Source organism: Buceros rhinoceros, unplaced genomic scaffold (genome assembly GCF_000710305.1).
Source record: "Buceros rhinoceros silvestris isolate BGI_N320 unplaced genomic scaffold, ASM71030v1 scaffold1110, whole genome shotgun sequence".
Classification (NCBI taxonomy): domain Eukaryota; kingdom Metazoa; phylum Chordata; class Aves; order Bucerotiformes; family Bucerotidae; genus Buceros; species Buceros rhinoceros.
Genome location: NW_010389945.1, coordinates 12,161 through 36,151, shown reverse-complemented (window position 1 = coordinate 36,151; position 23,991 = coordinate 12,161). Strand labels below are relative to the sequence as shown.

At 39.2% G+C, this 23,991-nt stretch overlaps 1 protein-coding gene across 1 annotated transcript; it reads right to left on the bottom strand.

Annotated features, from left to right (window-relative positions):
• Positions 1–2,554: 2,554 nt before the first annotated feature.
• SLC1A1 (solute carrier family 1 (neuronal/epithelial high affinity glutamate transporter, system Xag), member 1) lies at positions 2,555–23,727 on the bottom strand. The gene is made up of 11 exons (XM_010135651.1): positions 23,640–23,727; positions 23,367–23,459; positions 21,419–21,533; positions 19,090–19,132; positions 17,019–17,108; positions 14,394–14,578; positions 12,258–12,365; positions 7,467–7,589; positions 6,719–6,913; positions 6,091–6,225; positions 2,555–2,801 (listed from the first exon to the last, which is right to left on the bottom strand). The coding sequence occupies exons 1-11, from the start codon at positions 23,725–23,727 to the stop codon at positions 2,555–2,557; spliced, it is 1,422 nt and encodes a 473-aa protein (XP_010133953.1).
• Between the last annotated feature and the right edge of the window lie 264 nt (positions 23,728–23,991).

Genomic DNA, 23,991 nt, shown 5'->3' with positions numbered 1-23,991 from the left:
AGGAATGCATAAGTAGGTGACCTTGTCTTCCGTGACTTAAAGCCACACGTGCTATTAAATGCAGGGCCCAACCCTGTGATAGCTTCTGCAGCCCCAGAGACCCTATAGGAACATTACAACGTGGTGTAAAGGGCAAAAACCTGCAGGTGCTTTTCTGACGGGAGAACTTCCACCACTTACCAAAGCTTCCAGACAAGGAGGCTTGGAGAAAAGGATGCAGTGCCCATGAGGGAAGTTTCCATTTATATAGGAGGTACATACTCAGAATATTACGTCAGGAAAAGCATTCTCGGACTTAGCACTATGTTCAGAATATGGTTTAGTCTCTTGGTAGTGAATAGATGGCAAAACAGCACCATCAACCCCTTCTTAGTTGAATCTGATCCACGTAAGTAATAAATAATCTCCTGCTTAGTGTGTTCAACAGCAGAGCCCAGATCACCTGCAGCTGGAGGGCCTTCTTGCAGTCTCGGCACTGTGCTCTTAAGCATTTATTTTACTGGAAGAGAAGAATAATTCTTGCCAAAGATACAGCTGAGTCACTATTTAAAACATAAATCCTAAATTCAGCTGGTTTTGTTTTTCTTGCTATAGCCAAAGGAACACAATATTCTACAGTGAGGAGAGGACAGTAGGCTAAAACAAGAGTAAAGAGAGAAACTGTTTATTTAGAACACATTAGGAACACTGTTCACAGTACATCGTAACAGGGTGACTTCTAACAGGGTGATCATAAAAGGGTGACTTAAAAAAGCAATGAGAAGACAAAGTGTATATTATAGGCTAGTTGTGGAAACCGGTGGGTTTTTCCTCCCACAAGCAAAGGCTTATAAATAAAAACTGTCTCATATTCTGCACAGGTAAAAGACTGATTCACTTAACGTGTACATTTTCTTTACTTTGTATAAACACACCAATGCTTAGATTAACACTTCCATATAGTTTACAATGTTCAATTTAAATACAGTATTATGTCTCGCTGACTTGTTCATTTAAGGTGCAATTTATCAAAACCTACAGTAAAGATTTTCTTCTTTTCTTAATCAGTTCTCTTTGGCACGTTTCTGGTTTACTTAAATACAAAAGTGTAGGATTGAATTGACTATGTGACACTACAGGAATTTGAAGGATTTTTTGTTGGCATTTGAGTGCAATTTTAGGTTTACCATAAATTTACTTATTTACAAATAAAGAAATGTATGTGAATTTCAGTTTACATATAAAATGGCTAGTGACTTTAATGTGCAAGGCAAAAAAATTTGTTACAGCAACTCTTCCCTTGAAAGGGTGATTTTTGCACCACGGAAATCTTGTATAAAATGTTTTAGAAAATGGAGATCTATTATGAGGAAGTTCTTGGCGCTTCTTATCTTATAGCAAGCCACCTGAAGACATCTGGACTTTTTGGGTCCAGAAATGCTTCATAAGATACAGTGTAGCTGACATGTTGGCACTGTAGTAGTACTGCAGCTATAAACATGCACGTTCAACTGGCAAACTAAACCAAGGAACAAAAAACCAAGCCGTCTGTGTAAAAAGCTTAGTGACAGTGGCTTCTTTCTAGGAAAAAGGTATGCCTCCTATATTCTTGGTTTTATATCTGGTTTTATTCCAAGAAGGAAAGGCTTAGAATTTGCATTGTGTGTTGCTACAGATTCTATTTTCATCTTCATAACCCCTGCCTATTTTTGGGCTGATTTTAATATTTGGTTAGAGTCAAAGGTGAACAACAGTAAATGGACTTATTTTTGTTTCCGATGGAAATGTGCTAGGAGCTATCAAAGTGGACCTAAATTAGTGACATATCACTTTAAAAAAGCTCTTCAAATGCTGTAAGAGCAAACTCACAGCAATTTATTTCCCATCTGAAGGCCCAGCAGCTGGTAATCATATGAAGGACATGGGGAAACCCAGCTACATTAAACATCGGAAATTATTCCATGCCCAATTATTTCACCGTTAAAGAAAAATGAAACCCTGTTCACAGTAAAATACTAATTACAAGACCTTTCTGGTCTATTCCTTCCTGAATCATCCACATGGTATCTCTCAGCTGCAGAAATGAATATTTTGGCAGGTGATCAAGTTTCAGTAGGCTACAAGTACAGTGCAATCTGTTTAGAAGGCAAGGATGTTAAAAGGGATTTCAAACAGGTGCTCTGTAATGTGAGTAAGATGTGAAAAGCTGTGCTACTCCTGAGTAAAACATGTTTAGCTGTCCCAGCTAAGATACCCATTTATGAGCATGCTGATTCCAAAGAGGCATTTCATAGCCTCAGCAATGGCGTGTATTCTTAAAAAGAAAGAAAGAAAAAAGTATTTTATAACTGTCTTTTTCTTTAACCTATCAGCAAGGACTAAAAGTGGTGAGTTCAAATCATTGGGATAGACGATGAGAAGGGAGGGGCAGAACTGATACACAGAATAGGAGTCTAATGTGTAGTAAATCAAATGCATGAGATGTAATTAATTTTCAATTATCCTTTAAGCGTTTCGAGATATTGCATATGGCCACGTTCTTTCGTGCTCCTGTTTTACCTGAAAGCCTCCAACTTTAGAACTGAGATGTCTGAGTGAAGGATATGGTGTCAGATTTATCTACAGCAAAGCCTCCATTGATGTATGATTTCTTGGTCTCTGTTTCATCATTATCAGGTCCTGTTGTTTCCGAGGCAAAAGGGTTGACAACCTCAACTTCAGAGGTGACGTCCGCCTGCTCCAGCTCATTTTTAGAGAGCTTCTCCACTATCCCTGCACCAAAAGCATCTCCCAAGACATTCACCATTGTTCTGAATCGATCCCTATGGAATAGAAATGTTGTTAGACAAACCATTCTGTATGTCACCTAGAAAATCTTTATAGTAAAAGTAAGCTACTCCAGCAAATGCAGAGCTGTTTTTTTCCCAGTGCAGATTGAGGGTAGGAAATTCTACAATTAAAAGAAAAAAACCTGGTAGAACAAGAAATAGAATTTCCCCCACATGTATTTGAAGAAACCTGGAATTACTTTCACAAGAAATTACTTCCCACAGGGTATGCGAAACTGTGAGTTACATCACTAGTCTGTTAGAGCTGTAATCACACTGCTGTGCACAACCTTAGAAAATGTTGTAGGGATTGCTTCTCAGGCCTGAAGTATGCTACACAGCTGGTTCCCTTTGTGATGAGACTGCTTTTGTTGGGAGGAGAGACTGTGGGGTGCAGCAGAAGTGCCTTTTGCCTTTCTAACAGACATTTCCTCACCCAGAGGAGCACCTAGCCCAGTACCTTCAGTATTCAGGCCCAAATCCTGGAAAAGGGAAAGGCTATCTTCTGTTAGCTTCTTATTGATAACGGGTTGAAGAACAAAGTTGTATAGAGCAAGTCTCTTAAAGGAATATGGTACTTCTGTACTGCTGATTTTTCTCCCAATGGAAATGTGACTTGCAAGCCTTAAAAATCTGCCACTACTTGGCAGAGAAGCAACAAAACCATGCAATATAGCAAAATTTGAAAATTGGCGTGGAAGTGAGTTAGGGACAGTGGAAGGTTATGCTTCCCTGTTTATCTTCTGACCTGCACAGCACTGCAAGGACTTTGTAGCAGAACGAGTTGCTCTGACTGTGCAGAGATGCTGAGGTGGATATATTCACAAACAGAAGGGAATTGCAAAAACAATAGCATTGTGAATTGGTGTGCCTCATATATATATATATTCTACTACAACTGCTGAGCTCCAGTGCTAAAAAGTGCTCATGTGTTCTCCATGTGGAAAGGAAATACATGGTAGGAAAAGGAAAAGAGAGGGATAAAGTAAAATTCTGGTAGGATCAGTGTGACAAGTGAGGAAACTGGCAGCACTGGAAACTCATCTTTCATAATACTTCTATTCTCAAAAATTTTTAATATATATTTTCATTAAAAACATGAAAGTATTCCTCAAGCCTACGTAATATAATCTTCATAAGTTCAGCATTAACTAGCGGATTGTTAATAAGCCACTACTAGCAGGTTGCAAAATAATGTATTTCAGGCAATAAGTATGAAAGGTGAAAGTGCTAATAATCTATGTGGCACTGTGATGAGCATTCCATCTGCTGAGGTGCCAAATGCATTGGCAACGATCTCTAAAGATTAATGAAATTAATCTTTAATTTGCTTTACACAGTAAAGCGAGTTAATCTGAAAAATATCTCAATTAGAACCAGAAACAGCTTGAATTCTTTGTTTTATGGTGGAACAGGTAGCTTCCTTTTATTGTGCCTAACAATCACACAAATTACGGACTTTCAAAGTGGAGAGGAGATCAGATCTGTAAAATATTGATAACTATGAAAAGTAGGGAATTACAGTTTTCTTTCTCTGTCTCCCATGAAAGAATTAGAGAGCATCACATAAAACGATTAGAACACAGATTAAAACAAACAAAATTAAATCTGTCCCCATGTAACACATTGTTTGGCTGTGGAATTCCTCTCCACAGGACTGGCAGAAATCTAAAAACTTACACAGATACCAAGAGCAATGAGGGATTCATGAAAGAAGAAGAAATCTATTGATAAATAGATTAAAAAAACCACTTTTAGCTCAGGAACTCTGTGAACTACAATGTGCAGGAGGCTAGGAGGGTACTTCTAGAAAAGTACCAATGTGTGTTTGTTCTGTTCTTAGGCTCTTCTTCAGCCAGTGGTTTGTACAGATCTTCACCATCCTTAACAAAACTAAATGCCCACTGGGAAGAGAGCTGGAGAAAATTAAATGATTGTGGAGCACACCAAGACTCTGTTGCAGATAGCTGATGGGGAGAATGTGCCTGCGGTTAGAGCTGTTTTGTTTAGAGCTATTATACAGAAATCAAATTGATTCCTGGATCCATTCAAGAGCCCTGGTTTTCTGGAGACTAGCAGTTATCACTACAGCTTGCAAAACTGAGTTGTACAATCAAATAATACATACATACACATATATATATATGTAACTGTGAAATACATAGGCTGCTGCTAGAAATCCTTCAAAAAAATGATTGGAAAGGGTGGGGTGCAAACAGGAATGCATTTATCTTCAGTGTAAATATGAGCCTAAGAAGACGACGTGGAGACTATGATATGATTAAGATCTCTGTATTGATACCGATGGAATATCATCCAAGCTGAGTTATTGCAGGTGAACAAGACCTTCGTCTGAGCAATAAACCTCCTGCAGTACAGGAGACAAAAAAGCTGTATTACAAACAAGCTAAAGTCAAGCTCCTTAACTTGTGAATCCCATTACCTTTTCCCAGTGAATCATGGGACAATACTAAATGCTAATGTTCTTCTGAACTCTAGAATACACTCTGTGATTCTTTGGGCTTTTGCAAAAGCAGGAGAGAAACATCTCGATGTAAATGGAACAGAGATTTCCGGTGAAAATGCTGCTCTCCAGAAAGAGCTGCTTAGTGGGACAGAGGGGTTTAGAAGTGCTCTGAGGTGAGATGGTTTGGATCAGGCATAAGGATTGCTTTCTGAGTTTGCATGTGTGTGCTTGTTAATCAAGAGGCTGGGTCCTTAAAAAACTCTCAGTGAAGACTGGCCCTAGCTGGCAGCACAGACCACCATGTGTGTGCATGCAGAGTCCAGGGCCAGTTTTGCTCAGTTCATGTTGTGCTCCTCTGCCTCCTTCACCAACGCACGAATTCTGTGCTTTATGGAAATCAGGTGAGATGTTCCCCTTGAAGTTCCATTTGATTTTTATGAATGGTGTATGAATTTAGCATAATAGAGTGGCAGCTGACACTCCAGAGGCACTCCTTGGTATTGTCAAATTTGCCTTTCGCAAGTATTATGCCCATGATTTATTAATGCTGTGGTCACTATTTAAAGCTTGATAGCACCTCTGGATGTGAGGTTATTCACTCCCATCCCATGCAGTAGAACATCTCTCAGAATTAAAGCCGCTGCTGCCTTCAACCTATATTGACCTAGCCTGGTCATAACAAGGATCTTTGTCCAATTCCTGCCACAGTCCTAAATGATTCTGTTGCTTTCTTTCTCAGACCCACATATTCCCACACAACTTATGTAAGTACTAAAAAAAGGAAAAAGATTTAAATATCAGGTGCCTTAAACTTACAGAAGCCAGTCAACAGCAATGATCAGAGTCACATCTTCAGCAGGCAGACCGACGGCGCTCAGCACAATCACCATGGTGACAAGTCCGGCTTGGGGTACACCTGCAGCCCCGATGCTGGCTGCTGTAGCTGCGACACTAAATTCCAAATAAAGCCCAGAACAGTCACTGAGAATACATGTTGCTCACAGAAACTCTGTTTTCTGGCACAGACAGGCTTATTTCATTGCAAGAAAGAAGCCTAAATGTTCCTGTTTTCCTCTTGAATAGTATCTACTCAAAGTCTGCAGACAAGTTTATGGGACAAGTCATGTATAGATACTGTTATGGTCATGCAGAATAACAGGTAACACATGACTGACAAGCAAACTGCATAGATCAGAGGCAGAGACCAAGCTGGGTGTGCAAGTGTTTGCAGTGGAAGAATAACCGCAATTTGCAGAACAACACTGTCTACCAGCTGCATGTCCTGGCACAATCTCACTTCATCAGGCTGCAAACGCAAGGCCTCAGACCAAGAAGTGACAATATTTCTGTTACTTCCTGTGCTGTGAATGGTAGTTCAACTTTCTCATGGGGTATCCAAAGTTAATGCACCTCAACAAAATGCATGAGATGGTTTCAGTCTTACCTAATGGTAACTATTTGGCCAATATCCAGTTGTAAGTCATTCAGCTGTGCAATGAATATAGCTGCTACTGCTTCGTAAAGAGCCGTGCCGTCCATGTTGATGGTAGCTCCAACTGGAAGAACGAACCTGGTAATCCTTTTGTCAACGAAGTTTTTTTCCTCCGCACAGCGGAAGGTGACAGGCAGAGTTGCTGAACTGACATATAGATAAATGTAAAGTAAGCACAGGCAACAGTGTACCATTTCCCTTACCCTTCCTTTTTATCAGAGCCTGAACTGCTCTAAGACTCAGACAGAGATCTAAGGCACGCAGGAAGGCTTCACCATGAAAAAGCAAAGTAACTTTTGTCATCTCTTCTGATTATGGGCAGAAATAACAAAGTCTTAGTTATCCTCAAACTTACATGGTAAAAGCATCATGATGTACATAGTCACAGAAAGTGCAACAGCTGAAACTCTAGCAAGTCTGTGACTAATGAACCAAATGGCAAAGAATTGTCTCCTCCTGGGAGGGGCAGAGTCTTGTTTGGTGGAAGGGCAACAGAATCTATAGTGTCCCTTTGAGTACTCCAGAAATAATGATGAAAGTCATATTTCAATCTCCAGGGGACTGAGAATTGTCCAGGTGAAATCAGGGTATGTAATAAAGCAGCAATAAAATCAGAGCACAGAGTAGCAATAAAATCAGAGCACAAACAACGCAATTACTACTAAGAACGTTACAGAAAATAAATGTTCATTTTATTTACCTGGAAGAAATCATGAGGGCTGTCAGAAGTGCCTGAGCCATCCCCATGGCAAAACGTAAAGGATTTTTCCTTACTATTATTAAGTAGATCCCTGGCAGAATTATAATGGAATGGATTGCAAGTCTGCAAAATAAAATGGACTAGTTAAAGAAATGGATCCATCTCATTGTCTTGTTTTAATAAGATGGTAATAGGTATCTAGTTCTGTCATCACGTCCTCTTACAAAACACTAAAGGTGACCTCAGTGACACTTATGTTCAAAATTTAGAGAGTATGCCATATTAAAAAAAAATGCAGACTAATGCTGTTCTAAATTTTCTTTTGGAAGGGAGAGATCATGATTTGTCTCTCTTTCCAAAATAGAAGAAGAATTAACTAATATACTGGAAATAATTTTAAACTGATGAAGATGAGAAAACTAAAGTAATAAATAATATTTAAACTGATATGCAGAGGGTTATTTGAAATAACGCTAAACCACTTTACCCTCCCGCCAAATCTTTACAATATGGACTAGAGACACAACAGAAAAACAAACCAAATGATTTTTCTAACTTTATTTCGTTTATTATAGAACACATTTTGGAATTAAAGATAAATGTGGTTGCCAGTCAGGGACAGACGAAGTCCACATCTTTCTGCAGAAACTTCAGACGTGATCCTATGAAAAAATCCACACTTAGTTTGTGGAAAACTATGCAAGCTTAGGTCTACAATGAAAATGTAGTGAGGTATTTCAGCCTCTACAAATGAGATATATGTAGTCTCATCATCTTTAATGTTGTAAAATGCTGAAATACTGTCTTTTGAAATTAATTTTTAAAATGAAGTATGTTGATATGCAAAGATCTAATTGTCCTCTGTGTATCTGCCTGGATATTTGGGTGGGCCTTAGGGACAAACTAATCTTCAAACTTGTGCATTAATTTTCAACACTGTGCATTAATCCTGAACACATATGAATGCAGAGCTTTGTGGGCATTAACATCAGAGGGATGCAGCCTGATGTGAGTATATTTGAAATGAGATATATGTGAAGGGTCTATGAAACATTTCCCGTGTTCCAAGGTTGCAAGCAATTACACCAACATCAGCGTCTCGTGAAAAGAAATTATCACTGCCTGGAAACAAAAAGCCCAGATTTGATGTCATGTATGACCCTGGGATTTTTATTCTGTTCTCACAAGATGTCCTTGTGAATGTTACTGTGTTGTAATAGTGCTTTATGATTTCAGAACAGCTGATAAAGAAAGCGATAAATCATGGTGATTAAGAGAGTAGTAGCCACAGTACAGAGATCCAAAACAGCATCAAAAATCACCCATAAAACCTAACTATTTGTTTCCTTGGGAAAAAAAAATCTTTTTAAAAGCAGCAGGTATTGAAGCTTTCATTCTGTATGTGAACAAAAATTCATAGATTTAGTGGAATGTAAATAACTGCACATAATACATATTGATAAAATTTTGTAAAGAACTCTAGAAAGAAAGCTAATAATTTTTACAATAGTGTCTGAGAACAAGTTGAATTTTGCAGAACATATAGAAAGCAGCAAGAATGGTACGGGTGTTGAGTATTCCGGCAAGATGTTGAGGAGAGAAAACATTTCAAGTATGTCTACATCTAGAAGCACACTGACTTCTAAATACCTATTTTGAAAAATTCAGATCCGCAGTTTTTTTAGTGAACATGTGAACATGCTATTATCCGAAATAAAGTATTTGTTCATATCTGCTTTGCTACTACTGATTTTCATGCATGAAATGCAACTCACAGCAAAGAGCAGAAATTTTTTAGACCAAAAACAATGACCAGCAATTGAAAAGAGAAATTATAATAGCATTCAATTTTAAGATAGGATAAATCTTGTCCCTCAGAATCCCAAACTGACACACCTTTTAGAGTCCAGAGATGCAGCTGCCTTGTGGCTTTCAGAAGAGAAAAAGGCACAGGCAAGAGAGAGTCTGCTGGCTGCAGCTTTTTTGTTGTTGTTGTTTTTTCCCCATCTCAAGTTGTGAGTCCTCTGGCATTTGAATTATGCCTCCTACTTTGATTTTCCTCCTCTGTGAATGCTAACATGTCCTTATCCTCACACTGCAACCATTAGAAGTGAGAGGCTGAAGATATTTAGTGTACAATTTGGGCAGAGGCACTGGAGGAACTGTGTTCCCTCATGGTGACCTGAATGGGACATAAAGACTGTGATGTGTTGCAGACAATGGTGGGTGAGAGTTGGTATGGCTGAGAATGTGAAAGGTTATAAGTAATAAAGCTGGGAAGAAGGTGAGATAGAAGGTGAGATGAAGAGGGAAGTTGAAGGAATAGGAGAATCAGACACACCAAATGTCAAGCTCTTGCATATTTTTCTTGATAGGAACACAAGAAATATGTTTAAAATAACCTTTAATTCTCAGTATCAAGCTACAAGGTAAGATGATAGACCATTACAGAAGACACTGATGAACAGAACACACTGCAAACAGACAAGGTCAAGCAAAGAAGGATGAAAAGCAAAGAGATGGTGGGAAAGCAGTGCTTAAGAAACCAAAACAAAAAGTGAGCACAACTTCACCTGTTTGTCAGGAGGTGAGAAAAAGACTGGAGATATGGAAGACTGGAAAATGTAGAACAATCACTTTCCCCCTGCACCCTACAGCCTTGTGTGTACATTATCATCTTTGCTCCCATGATCTGATTACAACATGCTCTCTCTGATGGACAGTTTTGCGCAGAATGTGCTGCTATTAGCCCTTCTCCACAATACCTTGAGCATTACCTGCTGTAGGCCAGCCCATAAGGGACAGAAATGCTGCAGAGATCTACCCTAGCACCCATCAGGGAAAATTGTGGCACGTGCAAGGCAGTTCAGCGGAACAGAGACTCTGTCTCTCTAACGATGTGAAGGTGGGCACCCTTACTGTATCCAGTCTTTTGTCATCTGTACTTAAAATTATTGAGCCTGTCAACCCCATGGTTACCAGCTAAATGGGAGACTAGGTGTGGTGGTAGTTTACTTTGGAATCTAAGTACTCTGGAGAAGGCACTGTTCCTTCACACACATGTTAAGGAAGATACAACCTGTCACAGCACAAATTGTAACCATTACTAGGCAAACAGTCATAAAACTTGCTATCAGATCGAAAAATAAAACTTGCTATCTGATCTAAAACTTAAATCAAAGGGTAGCAATAACCCATCCAACATATTACTCCTCTGAGATAATTGGAGGTAATAACAAAGAAAACCTGCAGAAATGATACTGTGTCATTCTACAAATGAATTCTAATTTGTGGTGATGGTCTTATAATTAGTTTTTTGGTAAACATCAACTTTCGCATCCTGTAAAAATTTTATTTCCTTTCCAAGTCTAAATAGAAACTCACAAGCTCTCCTGCATTATGCATTAGACAGCATAACCTGCACTCATTTTTGTAACGTTTTGAAGAATTAATGATTCAGTGCTATTTCTGGAGCTGTAATTTTTACTTATAAAGTCATTATATCTCAAATTATGTTTGAACAGCTAGTCCAAACATACTGGCTTATGCATAAAACAAAACAACTTTGAAATAAATATGGTTACCTAGCAAAGACTAATGCAAAAAAAAAAAAGAAAAAAGAGATCCTTCTTGACTATTTATGGAGAAGTTTGCGTTTAAGACTAATTCACTACTCTTTTCTCTGCTTAGTTGTCAGAAAGCATGTGAATGATGTTTGAAGAATAGTATGCATATGCACAAAATGGGGGGAAGGATGCTCTTGAACAATTTTAGATCTAGCATCTAGACAAAACACGAATAAATCCCTAGTGTACTGAAGGAATTATAGGAGTGGATGCTAAGGCAATGAACCAAGACAGCCTAGAAGATATGCTTCACTGAACTGGAAATAGAAATTTAAATGCATTTAACTTATTGGGACTCTAATACCCATTTATCTGTCAAAAGGGTTCTTTGTAGAATAATCTTCAGAGATATATAATGATCTAGTATTATAACCTGTATCACTTGGAGCAGTTAAGTTGCCCCTTCTAAGGGTCCACATCCACAACGTTCCCCATTGTGCAGGTGTAAGCTCCTCCACCCCAGACTGTTCTATACAGCCAAGGTCCAGAAAAAGAACAGAAAAAATGTTTTGATGCTGACTAACTTATTCAGATTAGCAACTGCGGCTTTTGCGTATTCACCAGCTATCTTTGCTTTGACGGAATAACTAACAAAGAGTGAAATTCTCAGGTCTTCTCTCAATGTCAGCTGCCTGTTCTGCACCGAGGCGGGAAGGAATCAGTTTCCTCATTGGCATCACTTACTGTGCACCACATTTACTGCCCATTTGTATTGGGCAATGCAGCTGGACCTACACTGATATACCTTGGACCCACAGAGGTTCCTAACTTAATCCATTCATTCATACATTTTCAATAGGCTGGCAACAACCAATAAGCCATAATTCATAATCTCACCCTTTTCCAACTCCTTCTAGTGTCTAACAGAAGCATTACTACTCTCAAAAATACAATAACTGAGCACCAAGGCAAGAAAATAAAATAATGAATACAAGAGCAGCCTTTGTTTTTTTTTTTTTTTTGGTAGAATTCAAGGCAGTGACCTTTTAAAACAAAACATCATTGAGCAAAATGTGCATTCAAAACATCCTCACACATCCTCACAGAATTTTCACTGACAAGAATTTTAATCTCCGACCTAGAAGAGGCCGAGTGTTGTGGATAACTGGGCTATAATCAACTGAGTTCTAAAAACTGCATACATTTGATTTCAGAAATTACATACCCACTTACTACCGTAGCCATGTAAAGACCCAGTTTACGAAAGATTTCCCAGTCTTCAACTTCTATTATCTTCCCAGCAATTAAAAACACAATACCAATTGGCATATACCTGGAAAACAAAAATAAATCAATTAAAAATGCACTCTCAGAAATCATGCGTGCTCACAAAGGAATAATTTATTGCATGGTACAACTTTTTACAAGAGTTGGAAGATTTTTTTTTACATTATATTACATAACTGAAGTTTATTTTAATATTCTAATATACAACTGACTTTATTCACTTGCAGCAAGACCACAAGAGGTGATGAAAAAAGATCAGAAAATCAGAGTAAAAATAACTCTATGAATAGTCTAACAAGTACTGTATGACCTGGTGTCACAGAATACACAGAAGTTGGGAAGGGGAGGGGGCTTCACCCTACAGTAACACACGTTTATGCAAAGCCACAAGGGTACTTGGAGGTGGAATTTTGCAGGGCTGAGACCAATCTATGCTTTCTGCAATCACACACAGATGGGAAAGGTCTCCTGTGCTTACAGCAGCTGCCTTGCAGCAGTGGGGGCTGTGTGTGGGTCACCTGCACAGAGTAAGAGTGATTTTAGTATGCTGGGATAGTGCAGTCTTCAGTGTGTTGTTTGATGGAAGGATCTCCATCCTCCAGTAAACTTACACAAGGCCATGCCTTACAGACATGAACAGCTGCATGGGCTACTGCCTACGGAAAACTCAGTGTAAAAATCAGGACTTAGGCTAGTAACGGCTCCACCGCATTCCTTTTGGTACCAGTGAACAGGCTGTCACAGAGACAAGTTGCAACTTCAAAGCTTTGAGTAGCACAAATTGATTTGTGAATATATAAAATGTATCTGTTTAAAAATACAATTTATAAAAAGTATATTATATGTGTTATCTCACACATAAAATAATACCTTGTCCTTACGCAAAGCAGGGACTCATAGTTTCTTCTGAGCCCTGAACTTGGTGAGAGCAGAACTAATTCCTCACTCTGCCAGCATCAGACTTTACCTTACTCAAGACCACAGCTCCCTCCTCTGTAGAAACACAAGGAGCCTGTAGGCACAGTTTCAGGTACACGCAAGACAATGGGTAGTCAGCTTATGGGTAGGATCCTATATTTGCGTCATGTGCCAACTCTCAGGTCTCATTAGTGGTAATTTGCTGCAGAGTGAGGCAGCCTATTTCATAGGGCTGTAACTCAGCTGAGGACTGAACCAGCTGCCCAGCACAGGACAAGTTGCAGAAACTAATTTACTTTTCTTTAAAGGGAGCAAGAAATGTGCAACTATACTGTGGATGTGTTTACTGTTTTACAGACATCTCAGTGTGTTGGGATGGAAGAAAAATCCGTGGAAGGACAGATCTGATAAGCTACTGTTTGTGTGAAATGTGTGGATATGAGAATATTGTAGTAAATGGCACAAGGCTCTCCACATGTAGGATCAAACTCTGGAAACAACTGTGCGTGCTTACAGTTCTGATCCTGTAATTGTAATTTGCATGGTCAAAAGCTATCAGAGGAGTTGCTACATTTAAAAATTGTTTTCCCTGTCTGAGAATACTGCAAGAGAATTTGTTGTGAATGTTGCCTCATTAGCAGAAATGAAACCTATTAGCAGAAGCTAAATGATGCTAAGTTGTATTTTGCATCCCATTTTGGATATTGCCTTGTGCAGTGACTTGTATATTTATTTATATTTCTAAAGGAACTTAGCTCCAAGGACAGCTATTCTTTGACCATAATGGCTATCAGGGAATAGCGTTCATGACTGTGGAGGGCATGTGAGTTGTAATGCTTCTACAGTCCTCAAATCACTGGTGCAGTTGTACCGGTTTGACATAAACCTCTAGCAAGAATGTCTGAAAAACTCAGGTTTTTTGTGCACCAATAGGACTGGTTTTTTAGTATACAGTAAGCAGAAGCCCTCGCTCCAGTCTCCTCAAAAGGATCAAATTCTGCAGAAAGCAAACTTTTTACCAGCCTTTTTTTCAAAGTTGTTTGTTGTAAAGCACCATACAAAAGCAAACATGAAGTACAAGTCTGCTCCTACCTCTTCAATGACAAAACCCACTTAAAGAAGTTGTTAGAAAAGGCCAGTATGTCCTTGGACTTACCACATAATTATCTGAACTATTCGCATTGTAGCTTCATTCAGTGCATCGAAAAAATCCATCAGCACTTGTCCTTTCTGTCCCATTTTCCCAATAACCAGTCCAAAAACAAGACAAAAGACGATCAACCCCAGCACATTGATGCCGTCGGAATACACGCCCACGGTTTTGTATTCTTGGGTTTTGTTCTATAGTTTAGATTCAAGAGGAAAAAGTTACTACCTGAAAACACTGGAATTACTTTAAAGAGTCATAAAATGAAAATGCATTTAGATCTTTCTTCGACAGAGAGTTCTTCCCCACCAACTCTATTCCCTTTCTGGCAGTGCCAAGCAGTCATGTTCAGGAATGAAGGTAGAACTAAATTGTTTTTGAAAGCTTTGTATTTTAAAGCTATGCAAGGATCTGACCAAAACCTAGCAGCGGATAAAGCATCTCTTAATTTATGTTGCCCTTTCTATAGACTTCTGAGACAAAGTATAGCAAGGTCTAGGTATTTGCAGTCATGCCTCTGGTGTACACTCAAGACTTACTCCATATTGTGAAGAACAAAACACAGCGGATGTTGAATCCTTGTGGTTATTTCTGAGCAACTTGAGTGTTTCTGTCTCGATTTAAGATACGTAGTCCATTGCATGAGAACCCAGACAACAGTATCCAGTTTTGCCCCAAGTTTAAAATCTATTGTTCAGCTAAAATCAGTAAAATTGCATAATTTATAATAACCGGATGCACATAATATAAAAATCCTACTAAATAGGCAGGTATTCACACATTCCTGTGTGTTTGTGCAGTATGAACATATGAAGGACAAGGTGCAATTGTTCACTACTCCATCCTGCTTCAGGATCTAATGCATGTCTTTTCCAACAGCATTCTCCTGGAGAAACTGGCTGCCTCTGGCTTGGATGAGTGTTCTCTCTGTTGGATAAAATACTGACTGGAAGACCGGGCCCAGAGAGTGGTGGTGAATGGAGTTCAATCCAGCTGGCAGCTGGTCACCAGCGGTGTTCCCCAGAACTCCTTGTTCTTTTTAACATCTTTATCAATGATATGGATGAGAGGATTGAGTGCAGCCTCAGTAAGTTTGCAGGTGATACCAACTTGGGAGGGTGTGTTGATCTGCTTGAAGATTGGGAGGCTCTACAGAGGGAACTGGACCAGCTGCGTTGATGAGACAAGGCCAATAGCATGAGGTTCAACAAGGCCAAGTGCCAGGTCCTGCACTTGGGCCATAACAAACCTCTGCAATGCTCCAGGCTTGGGGAGGAGTGGCTGGAAAGCTGCCCAGTGGAAAAGGACCTGGGGGTGCTGGTTGACAGCTGGGTGAATATGAGGCAGCAGTGTGCCCAGGTGGCCAAGAAGGCCAAGGGCATCCTGGCTTGTATCAGCAATAGTGTGGCCAGGAGGAGCAGGGAAGTGATTGTCCCCCTGTGCTCGGCACTGGTGAGGCCACACCTTGAGTACTGTGTTTAGTTTTGGGCCTCTCAGTTCAAGAAGCAAGTTGAGATGCTGGAGCAGGTTCAGAGAAGGGCAATGAAACTCGTGAAGGGTTTAGAGAAATTACCTTCTGAAGAGCGGCTGAGGGAAGTGGGATTGTTTTGTCTGGAGAAGAGGAGGCTGAGGGGAGACCTTATCACTCTCTACAACTACCTGAAAGAAGGTTGTAGTGAGGTGGCGGTTGGTCTCTTCTCCTATGTTACGAATGACAGAATGAGAGGAAATGGCCTTAAGTTGTGTCAGGGGAAATTTAGGTTGAATATCAGGAAAAATTTCTTTACCCAGAGGGTCATTAAGCATTGGACCAGGTTGCCCAGGGAGCTGGTGGACTCCCTGTCCCTGGAAGTGTTTAAGACGTGGATGTGGTGCTGAGGGACATGGTTTAGGGACCCTGGCAGTGCAGGGTGAACGGTTTGACTCAATGATCTTAAAGGTCTCTTCCATCCAGATGATTCTGTGATTACTATGATATCAAATTTGGAGGAAGTTCATATTGATTTGGTTCTGATCATAGTTCTCTGTTGATATTCAATTCCTTTCTTCCTCTCCTCCACTGTAAGTCTAGGCTTTATAAACCATCTATGCCATAAGCTTTCCACACCTTTAACCAGAGGCTTGTTAAAACTTTTCCTCACTTCACTGTTTTCTTTGCAGAATAATAAACTATTAACAAATACCTTCCATTGTTTTGCTTTCTACTAAAAAAATTTATTACGATTTTCCATTCCCTTCTTCCTGCAGTGCCTATAGTTATCTCATTGCTGCCCAAAGATCTTGTGCTGATACATATCTAGCCTTTCCACAGTGACTGTTTTCTTTAATTTCTCAGAAAATTGATAATTCATCAGCATATACATTTAATGGAGTATAGGAATGGATTATCTTACATCCTCTATTATCTTTGGACTGGTTTATTACCAGTGGAGTCCTCTGGTGCTCTTAAATCTAACTGAAGATTCTCATAATCACCTCTAGAATTTACTTACTAAGTTTTGTGTCCTTGCTAAAATCTATGTACCACTTCCTTCCTTTTCTCAATTACTAACCACATCAACTAAATCAAATTCATTCTACGTTCTTCCTGCCCACTTCATATACTATAAAGGAATACAACAATAAAGGCCACACCTCTGCAGCTGTAACAGGTTCTTCTGTAAATGTGGAACTGTTTTTAACCACACCAGTTGTAGCTTCAACTTTTACACGTTTGGTTTTATACTGGAAAATAAAAGAAGAACTTATTCAGAAACACGAGAAATCTAAAGAATGGGTAAAGTCATAGCCCTTACCAAGTAAAAATAAGGGAAAAATGAACCAATCTGACTTGAAGGTAGCAAATAAAGGCAAACACAGGCAAACACATTATATCCCAATTCAGGTGAGCTATCACAGTTCTGTACTTCAGGTGCTGCAGATTAAACAAGTATGCTTGCTTCATATGCTATGAATTCTACTGTCCAGGCTCTCAGGTGCCCTGTGGACCTGGTGCAGTCTTGTGGGGATAGGATACAGCTACTGAGAATGGCATGGGGACCTTCTGCTGGGACAAACAATCTGGGTAGAATTGCTGACAGCAACCGCAGGAGAGGTCTGTAGAGCAGATGTACCTGATACAACCAGACCCCGGTAACATGGTTAGCATAACTAATGCCATTATGTAAGGCAAAGAGCCATTCTCCGCGGCCAAGCTGGTCACTTATTATTTCCCTTTCCCCTCACTATCAGGCCCTGAAGGTCCTGTGCACTAAGTAGATGAACCAAACTTCTTCTTCCCCTCCCTACCAGCCTCAAGGTTCTTGGGCACCAGGCTGACTAGTTCCCCCCTTACAGATCCAGAGGTCCCAAGCACCTGGCCAGCCACGTGCTTCTGATGTCCCCACCACAGAAGAGGGAAGCATAGCATCACCCAGAGTGCTGTCCAATCAAGCAGTTACAAGTCCTAAGTGGGAAATTTGGATGAAAGATGCTGCTGTTGGACAGTGAGACTGGGACCCTCCCAGTGGCCACGGATGCTTCCACCATTGTCTGCTTCCTCTGAGGACTGAGGCAGCGATTTGTATTCTTTTATATGTTTCTTGAATCTAGATCATGATTGTTATGTCCATACAGCAAATCAAGTATTATGATTTGACCCAACCTGCAGGGGGTCCCGGTGATTAGAAACCATAAACCAAGTGATACTATTATAAAATTGTGCTGCACTGATTCTGCTTATAGAAATCCTGTGATAAAATTAAATAGATTATAAATAATAATTAGATTAGATTATAGAGATTAATTAGATTATAATTAGATTGATTAGATTATAAAATCTGTTCTATACTAAACATAATATCCCATTAAGAAAATAAAACTTTAATTATAATTATGATTTAGTGCTGTCATTCTGCTGAGGATCCTTAAAAGAATCCATCTCTCTCCTTAATGTCAGGTAATAGTAATTAACATACAAGAAAACCTCCATGAAGTTTTGTAAACGGGAAACACATTCAGTGCTGTACACAGCAGGACTGTTAGTGTAATCTCCTGGGAAAGGTTAACTACCTCACACACGAACCTCAGATAAATTGGTACATAGCTACTGGGGAATGACAAAAAGGAGGCAGAGAGCATAACAAAAACCAGTTAACATATTTAAGATAAAGATGACTGAATCTGAAGTCAATCAGGGATGTAGACTGCAGTTTCCTCCTTCATCTTGCAAATCTCACTTTTTCTGAAAGACGTCTCAAGTAGACACTGCCAATTGGCAGCCTCTTGCTGAAGATGGATCATCTTCAGGTGTGGCAATGGACATTTGATTTGAGACACATCAGGGTGAGGGCTAAGTTATGCATTTCATCACATGCTGAGGGTTTTTAAGAACATGGAAATAGATCCTCATGATGTGGTTCTTTTAACTCTGCCTGTCCCAAAAGGAAAAATCTTCTCTCATGCGCTGCTCAGTTTCTGCTCCAAGCTCCTAAATGTTGACTTTTTGCAAGGGATGATCAAGGACTTAATAGCTGATAACAGAGTGTTTATATAATGGAAAGGAAACCAAGATGCCTTAAAAAAAGGTATTTTTATGGGAGATTAAGATACTCCTGGATTTCGCAGAAATAATTCTTACCTAACATAGTTTGTGGGGACATAAAAGAAGCATAATTTGTAATTAACAATAAAATCTACATTAGCAAAGAGAAATGTTCGAACTTACCTGTTGAAAACAGGCCTGGATAAGGTTTTCGGGGAACATATTCCTGTTACAAAAAGTAGAGGCATTTCAGCATTATAGTATATATGTGTATATATATATATAGTAAGAAAGATTTGTTTATATAAATGAAATGATAAAATCTGCTGCTTGAAAAATAAATCAGGTCATGTTCCTTTATGTAGAAAGCAGTGTATTTAACACCATCAGATACCAAGCCCAAAGAAATTAAGGGTTCAGAACGCCCAATGATCAGTTGACTGTTTTCCCGCTGTTGAATTTTTGGACTTATTTTTCAGCATTTGACACTTCTATTGTTAATCTACTATAAACAGTTTTTTTCCCCTGCTGCATCATCTCCACCATTTGTATGAGGAATACAGATCACAGCATTTTTATAGGATTTGTCAAACACAGGCAGAAAAAAACTGTACAAACACTGTGCTGGAAGAATCAGATATTTGGTGTGCTCAACTGTTGTTTTGAATTAAAAAATTAATCTTGGCTGATGGAAGATTCCCGCATTTTTTTTGAGGGTCAAGAACTATTTTTGTACCCTGAAACACCAGGAAATTAGATCAAAAGCAGTGCAATTGAGCTGTGTGCCTCCACGTCAACTGCCAATTTCAGATTCAAACCACTGCAGGAAAAAGTGTTAGTTATTTATTAAATATCCAGTCCAGTGCAGAAAAAAGCCAGTTTCTATACTGAAGTGGAAGTCTTTATCTCCCTTGAGATATTTCACAATCTTCTGCCCTTATTTTTCAAGTTTTTAAAGCAAAATTTCTTCAAAGGCAAGTGTAGTTTGTATAAGCCTGGGATTTTCCTTAATCTTTACAATCTTTATCTGGATTTGGTTCTTAAACCTGATAAATATAAATAAGTAGGAAAAGTAACTATAATTCCTTCAAAAGAGAATTTCAGATTTCAAACTCCTAATCTACAGTCTTAAATTTGCTTACAAGAAGTTGAGCTATAAACTGTAGCAAAACCCCAAACTACTCTGAATGACAATTCATACCTCACCCTACTATAAGAAGACTTTTTTTTTGTGCGTGGCATTACACCAGCTCTGTGACTATGTATGGAAATGACATGCAGAAGTTACTGGTAACAGACTGCATTAGGTTTTATAATGCAGCTGGTTGCACAGTTCCCCTCACTGATTCTTGGGCAAATGCCCATGAGATGAGCCATCCAAGAGAAGTTGCCATTCCGGTTATGCACAGGCAGCAGGGGACAGAGGCTGGAAAGAGCTGTGGATTATTGAACACAGGGCTTTGGGGTTGAGGCCTGTTAATTATCTCACATACAAACCTGAGAAAAACTGAATCATTCTCCAAAAGGTCTCTACCTTGACCTGTGCTAGGGCAGAGATGCCCCAGATGACAGCAAACATTTGCTATTAAATATGATGTTTACTTTTTTCAAGGCAGATATATATATATATGCGTGTGCATATTATACAAATGTCAAAGAAATGTGTATTTGGAGTTGCATCTGCAAACGTCAGTCACATTTCCTGAAACAGAAAATGCTGCAAAAGCCAATTTTAGATATATAGCAGTTGATTCTTACATGACAGATTAAGTAAAAATTCTACAAAAAGGAAATAGTGGGCAGGAGTACTGATACAGAATAGAGACTAACTGCAACTGAAGGAAAGAAAATCCAGAGAAACATTTTTGAAGGAACTACTTAGCCCTTTTTTTTGTGATTTTTTTCTAATTCCTTAATCACATTAACTCTGAAAACCTGCTCAGGCCTTCTGCAGTCTTTTCTAGGAGCTTCCCCCTTATAATCACTTCAAGTGTCTAACATTTTCCAGGAAGCTGATGGGGAAAGACTCATGATAAGGTTGCCTTAAATTCTGGTGATACAGCAAACTTGTTGACTGTGCAGCCCTAAGAAAGCTTCACACACTGTGTCTGTTACTCTGTGTCCTCCCCTGAGGAGGGGAAACATAACACTGCAAATTCAGCTGGTTGTTGGCGCAGGATGACAGAAGCTGCCAGACAGTAACCTGCCAGCCATTCAATCCTTTCTGGATATTTTCTTCATAATAGGTATATGTTCCATATCAATTTCTGCAAAGGAGGGAATTTTTGTTGTCATTGGTTTATTAACAAAAGTCTATCATGTAAAGAGAAATTTTAAGAAAATGCTTTGAATATACTCTAAAATGTCTAATCTGTTGAAATGCAAGTTATTCTCTCCTTATTCATCCAAACAACTTTAGAAAGCATTTTTATTGTATTACACACCACAACTTTATTTTTATTTGCTTGGACTTCTGCAACAAGAGTATGGAAACTGGAAAAGAAAACGTCACCTGATCAGATCCAGCATGGCATCAACAGTACTGACTTCTGGGGTACTGCCCACTCTGTCAATCTCATGTGCTTTTTGAGTCACTCCGGGTTTAATGGTGATAACTAAGACAATCCCTGCAGAAGAACAACCAGAAGAAGAGCTCAGTGCAAGCAGAGGCACTGGTGCATCCTGTCTCAGCATCTCTTGTGTATCTAAAGTCTTTGTGAGCTAAACTCACCAAACGCTTTCCCCTGGGTGCTTGCACATGGCTGTTCAGGAAAGGGAAGTTTAAGGTGGTGTCCTTAAATGTGTGGCTTCCCCCAACTCAGGAGCTACTTGTGGCCTTGCCACTGGACTTGGCCACGCTGGCTGTGGTTTCGTATGTACACTACTAAATCACTACTGCTCACCAAGAAGGTAAATTACTTCAGCTGGGCTTCAGATGAAGTGTTCTGCAACTTTTGCATGGTGATACTTTGAATTGGTATTTACCTTTTCTCTTATGCAGCTCTTCTTGTTACTAACTAGTTTTCAGAAATGAATACAAGTGCTTTGTCCTGTGACCCCAAAGTACAAAAGGATGTTTTGGTAAAGTTAGTTAGCAATAAAGTAACACAAGAGAAAGGCTTCAGATACAGACTGAAACAAACAAAAAAAAGTAACGAATACTAGGTTTGACCTTGTGAATACTGAAATGCATGAGAAATTTTCCATTTACTTTAGCAGCTTCATTTTATGCGTTTTTACTATTATATGAAATACTAGGCTTTTCCAAATGTACATATTTAAAAAATATTTTTCTCTATCACACCCAAACAAACCTAAAGCAAGTGAAACTTCTAAACTGAGAGAGGGATCATTTCAACCAGCCAGGAACAAGTCTTCTTCACAGTGACAGCTGTGAATAAAAGCAGAACTGAATTTGTGTAGCTCTGCCCAATGAAACGAGTAATGTCACAGTATCATAGAATAACTTAGAATAGCAGGGACCTCTGGAGATTGTCTGGTTTAACCGGTTTCTCAGGGTAGGGACAGTCTCAAAGTTAGATACATGTTAATGTAATCTTTGATTTCCTCACTACATATTCACAGAAAATTCCCAGACAGATGAGATAGTCTAAACAGTGTAATCGCAGTGACATATTATTCTTAATGATGCAGCCTCCAGCAATTAATCTGGCCTTATACTTCTGTATGTTTCTTCTTCTACTGTTAAATACTGCTTTGCTTTACAAGTAGACTACACACAACGTACATTTTGTCCTTCAAATAAATACAAGTTTCTTTCCAGTGACTAATATCTAGGCACAGTATTCACTCAGACTCAATAAAATACAAAGATAAGCCACAAACTACAAGGCAGCTGACAGAGGAGGGTTTAATTTTATTTCTTATTTAAGAAGGCAGGCCAAATATGTTTGTTTTTGCAAATACGGAAGATTTCAGGGTTGCTTTTAGGGGATGAACTTCTTGCAAGAGGAGGAGTGGACTTCAGAGAAGTAGGAGTGGAGCCTGGCAGTGACAGAGGGGACAAAAATCTTTAAGAAAGGATATGATATGATAAGGAAAACAATAGTTTCTGTCATTCTTTCAGGTGAGACTTATTATACATTCTTGCATCTGAGAATCAGCGACAATCTATCACTTTGAGGAAATCCATTTTGTAGTTAAGGCTGGCCTTTGATGACCATTCGTCTTTCACACCGCTGGTCGCTGTTTACCTAAGCAGACAGTTTCTAATATTCCCTGAGCTGAAATGTACGGCAAAATTGCTTGTGGATTCATATTGGATGTGAAAACAGCTCAGCTGTGAACAGCAGGACTAACTTCATCCTGCATCTGGCTACAAGTATGTCAAGGTGTTTGCTGTCATTCCTACCTCTTCTACCCATCCTGTCTCGGGAAATTAGTACAGTCTACTTGTAATTTGGCAATTCTGAGGACTTCAAAAGTTAATCACAGAGTACCTAGTGTTACAGCAATGACTGTAGTGCAGAAGTAATACACGACTGCTCGCAAACCAATCTTCCCAGAAATGCTGGAATCCAAAGCAGCAACACCTGCAAAAAGAACCATACAAACAAAACACTGAAAAACATACTTAGAAGAAACTTGTTGGTTTTGTAGAGACTGTCAGTGACTGTCTCTTATTTCTATGCAGGAAAATTTTCCTTATTCAAGATATTTCTAAATACCTAATTGCCAGTTGCACTTTTGAAAAATGTCTGTAGCAGACCTACATAGTTGCTCCTGCTCCTTTGCAAAAATCCAGTTTCCCTGGACTTTTCTAGGAAAAAGATTGGGCTTTTTTGATTCCCTGATGTTCATGATGACTTACACTTCTTTGGTTTATGAAAGCTTGTTACGATTTATTTCCACATTCACTTAGATAATAGCTTCACGTAAGACCTGTAACATCTTAGCTTTAACGAAAAGCTGTGGGAAGGGAACTACTCAGGTCACCCAAAAGCACATACAGACAAGTAAGGTTCATTCCTGGTGGACTCTCCTTCATGAAACAGGTTTCCTTTTTTTTTCCTTTTGACTAAGGCTTTTCTGAAGTTTGGGCTATTTCCACTCCTCTGTCTGGAT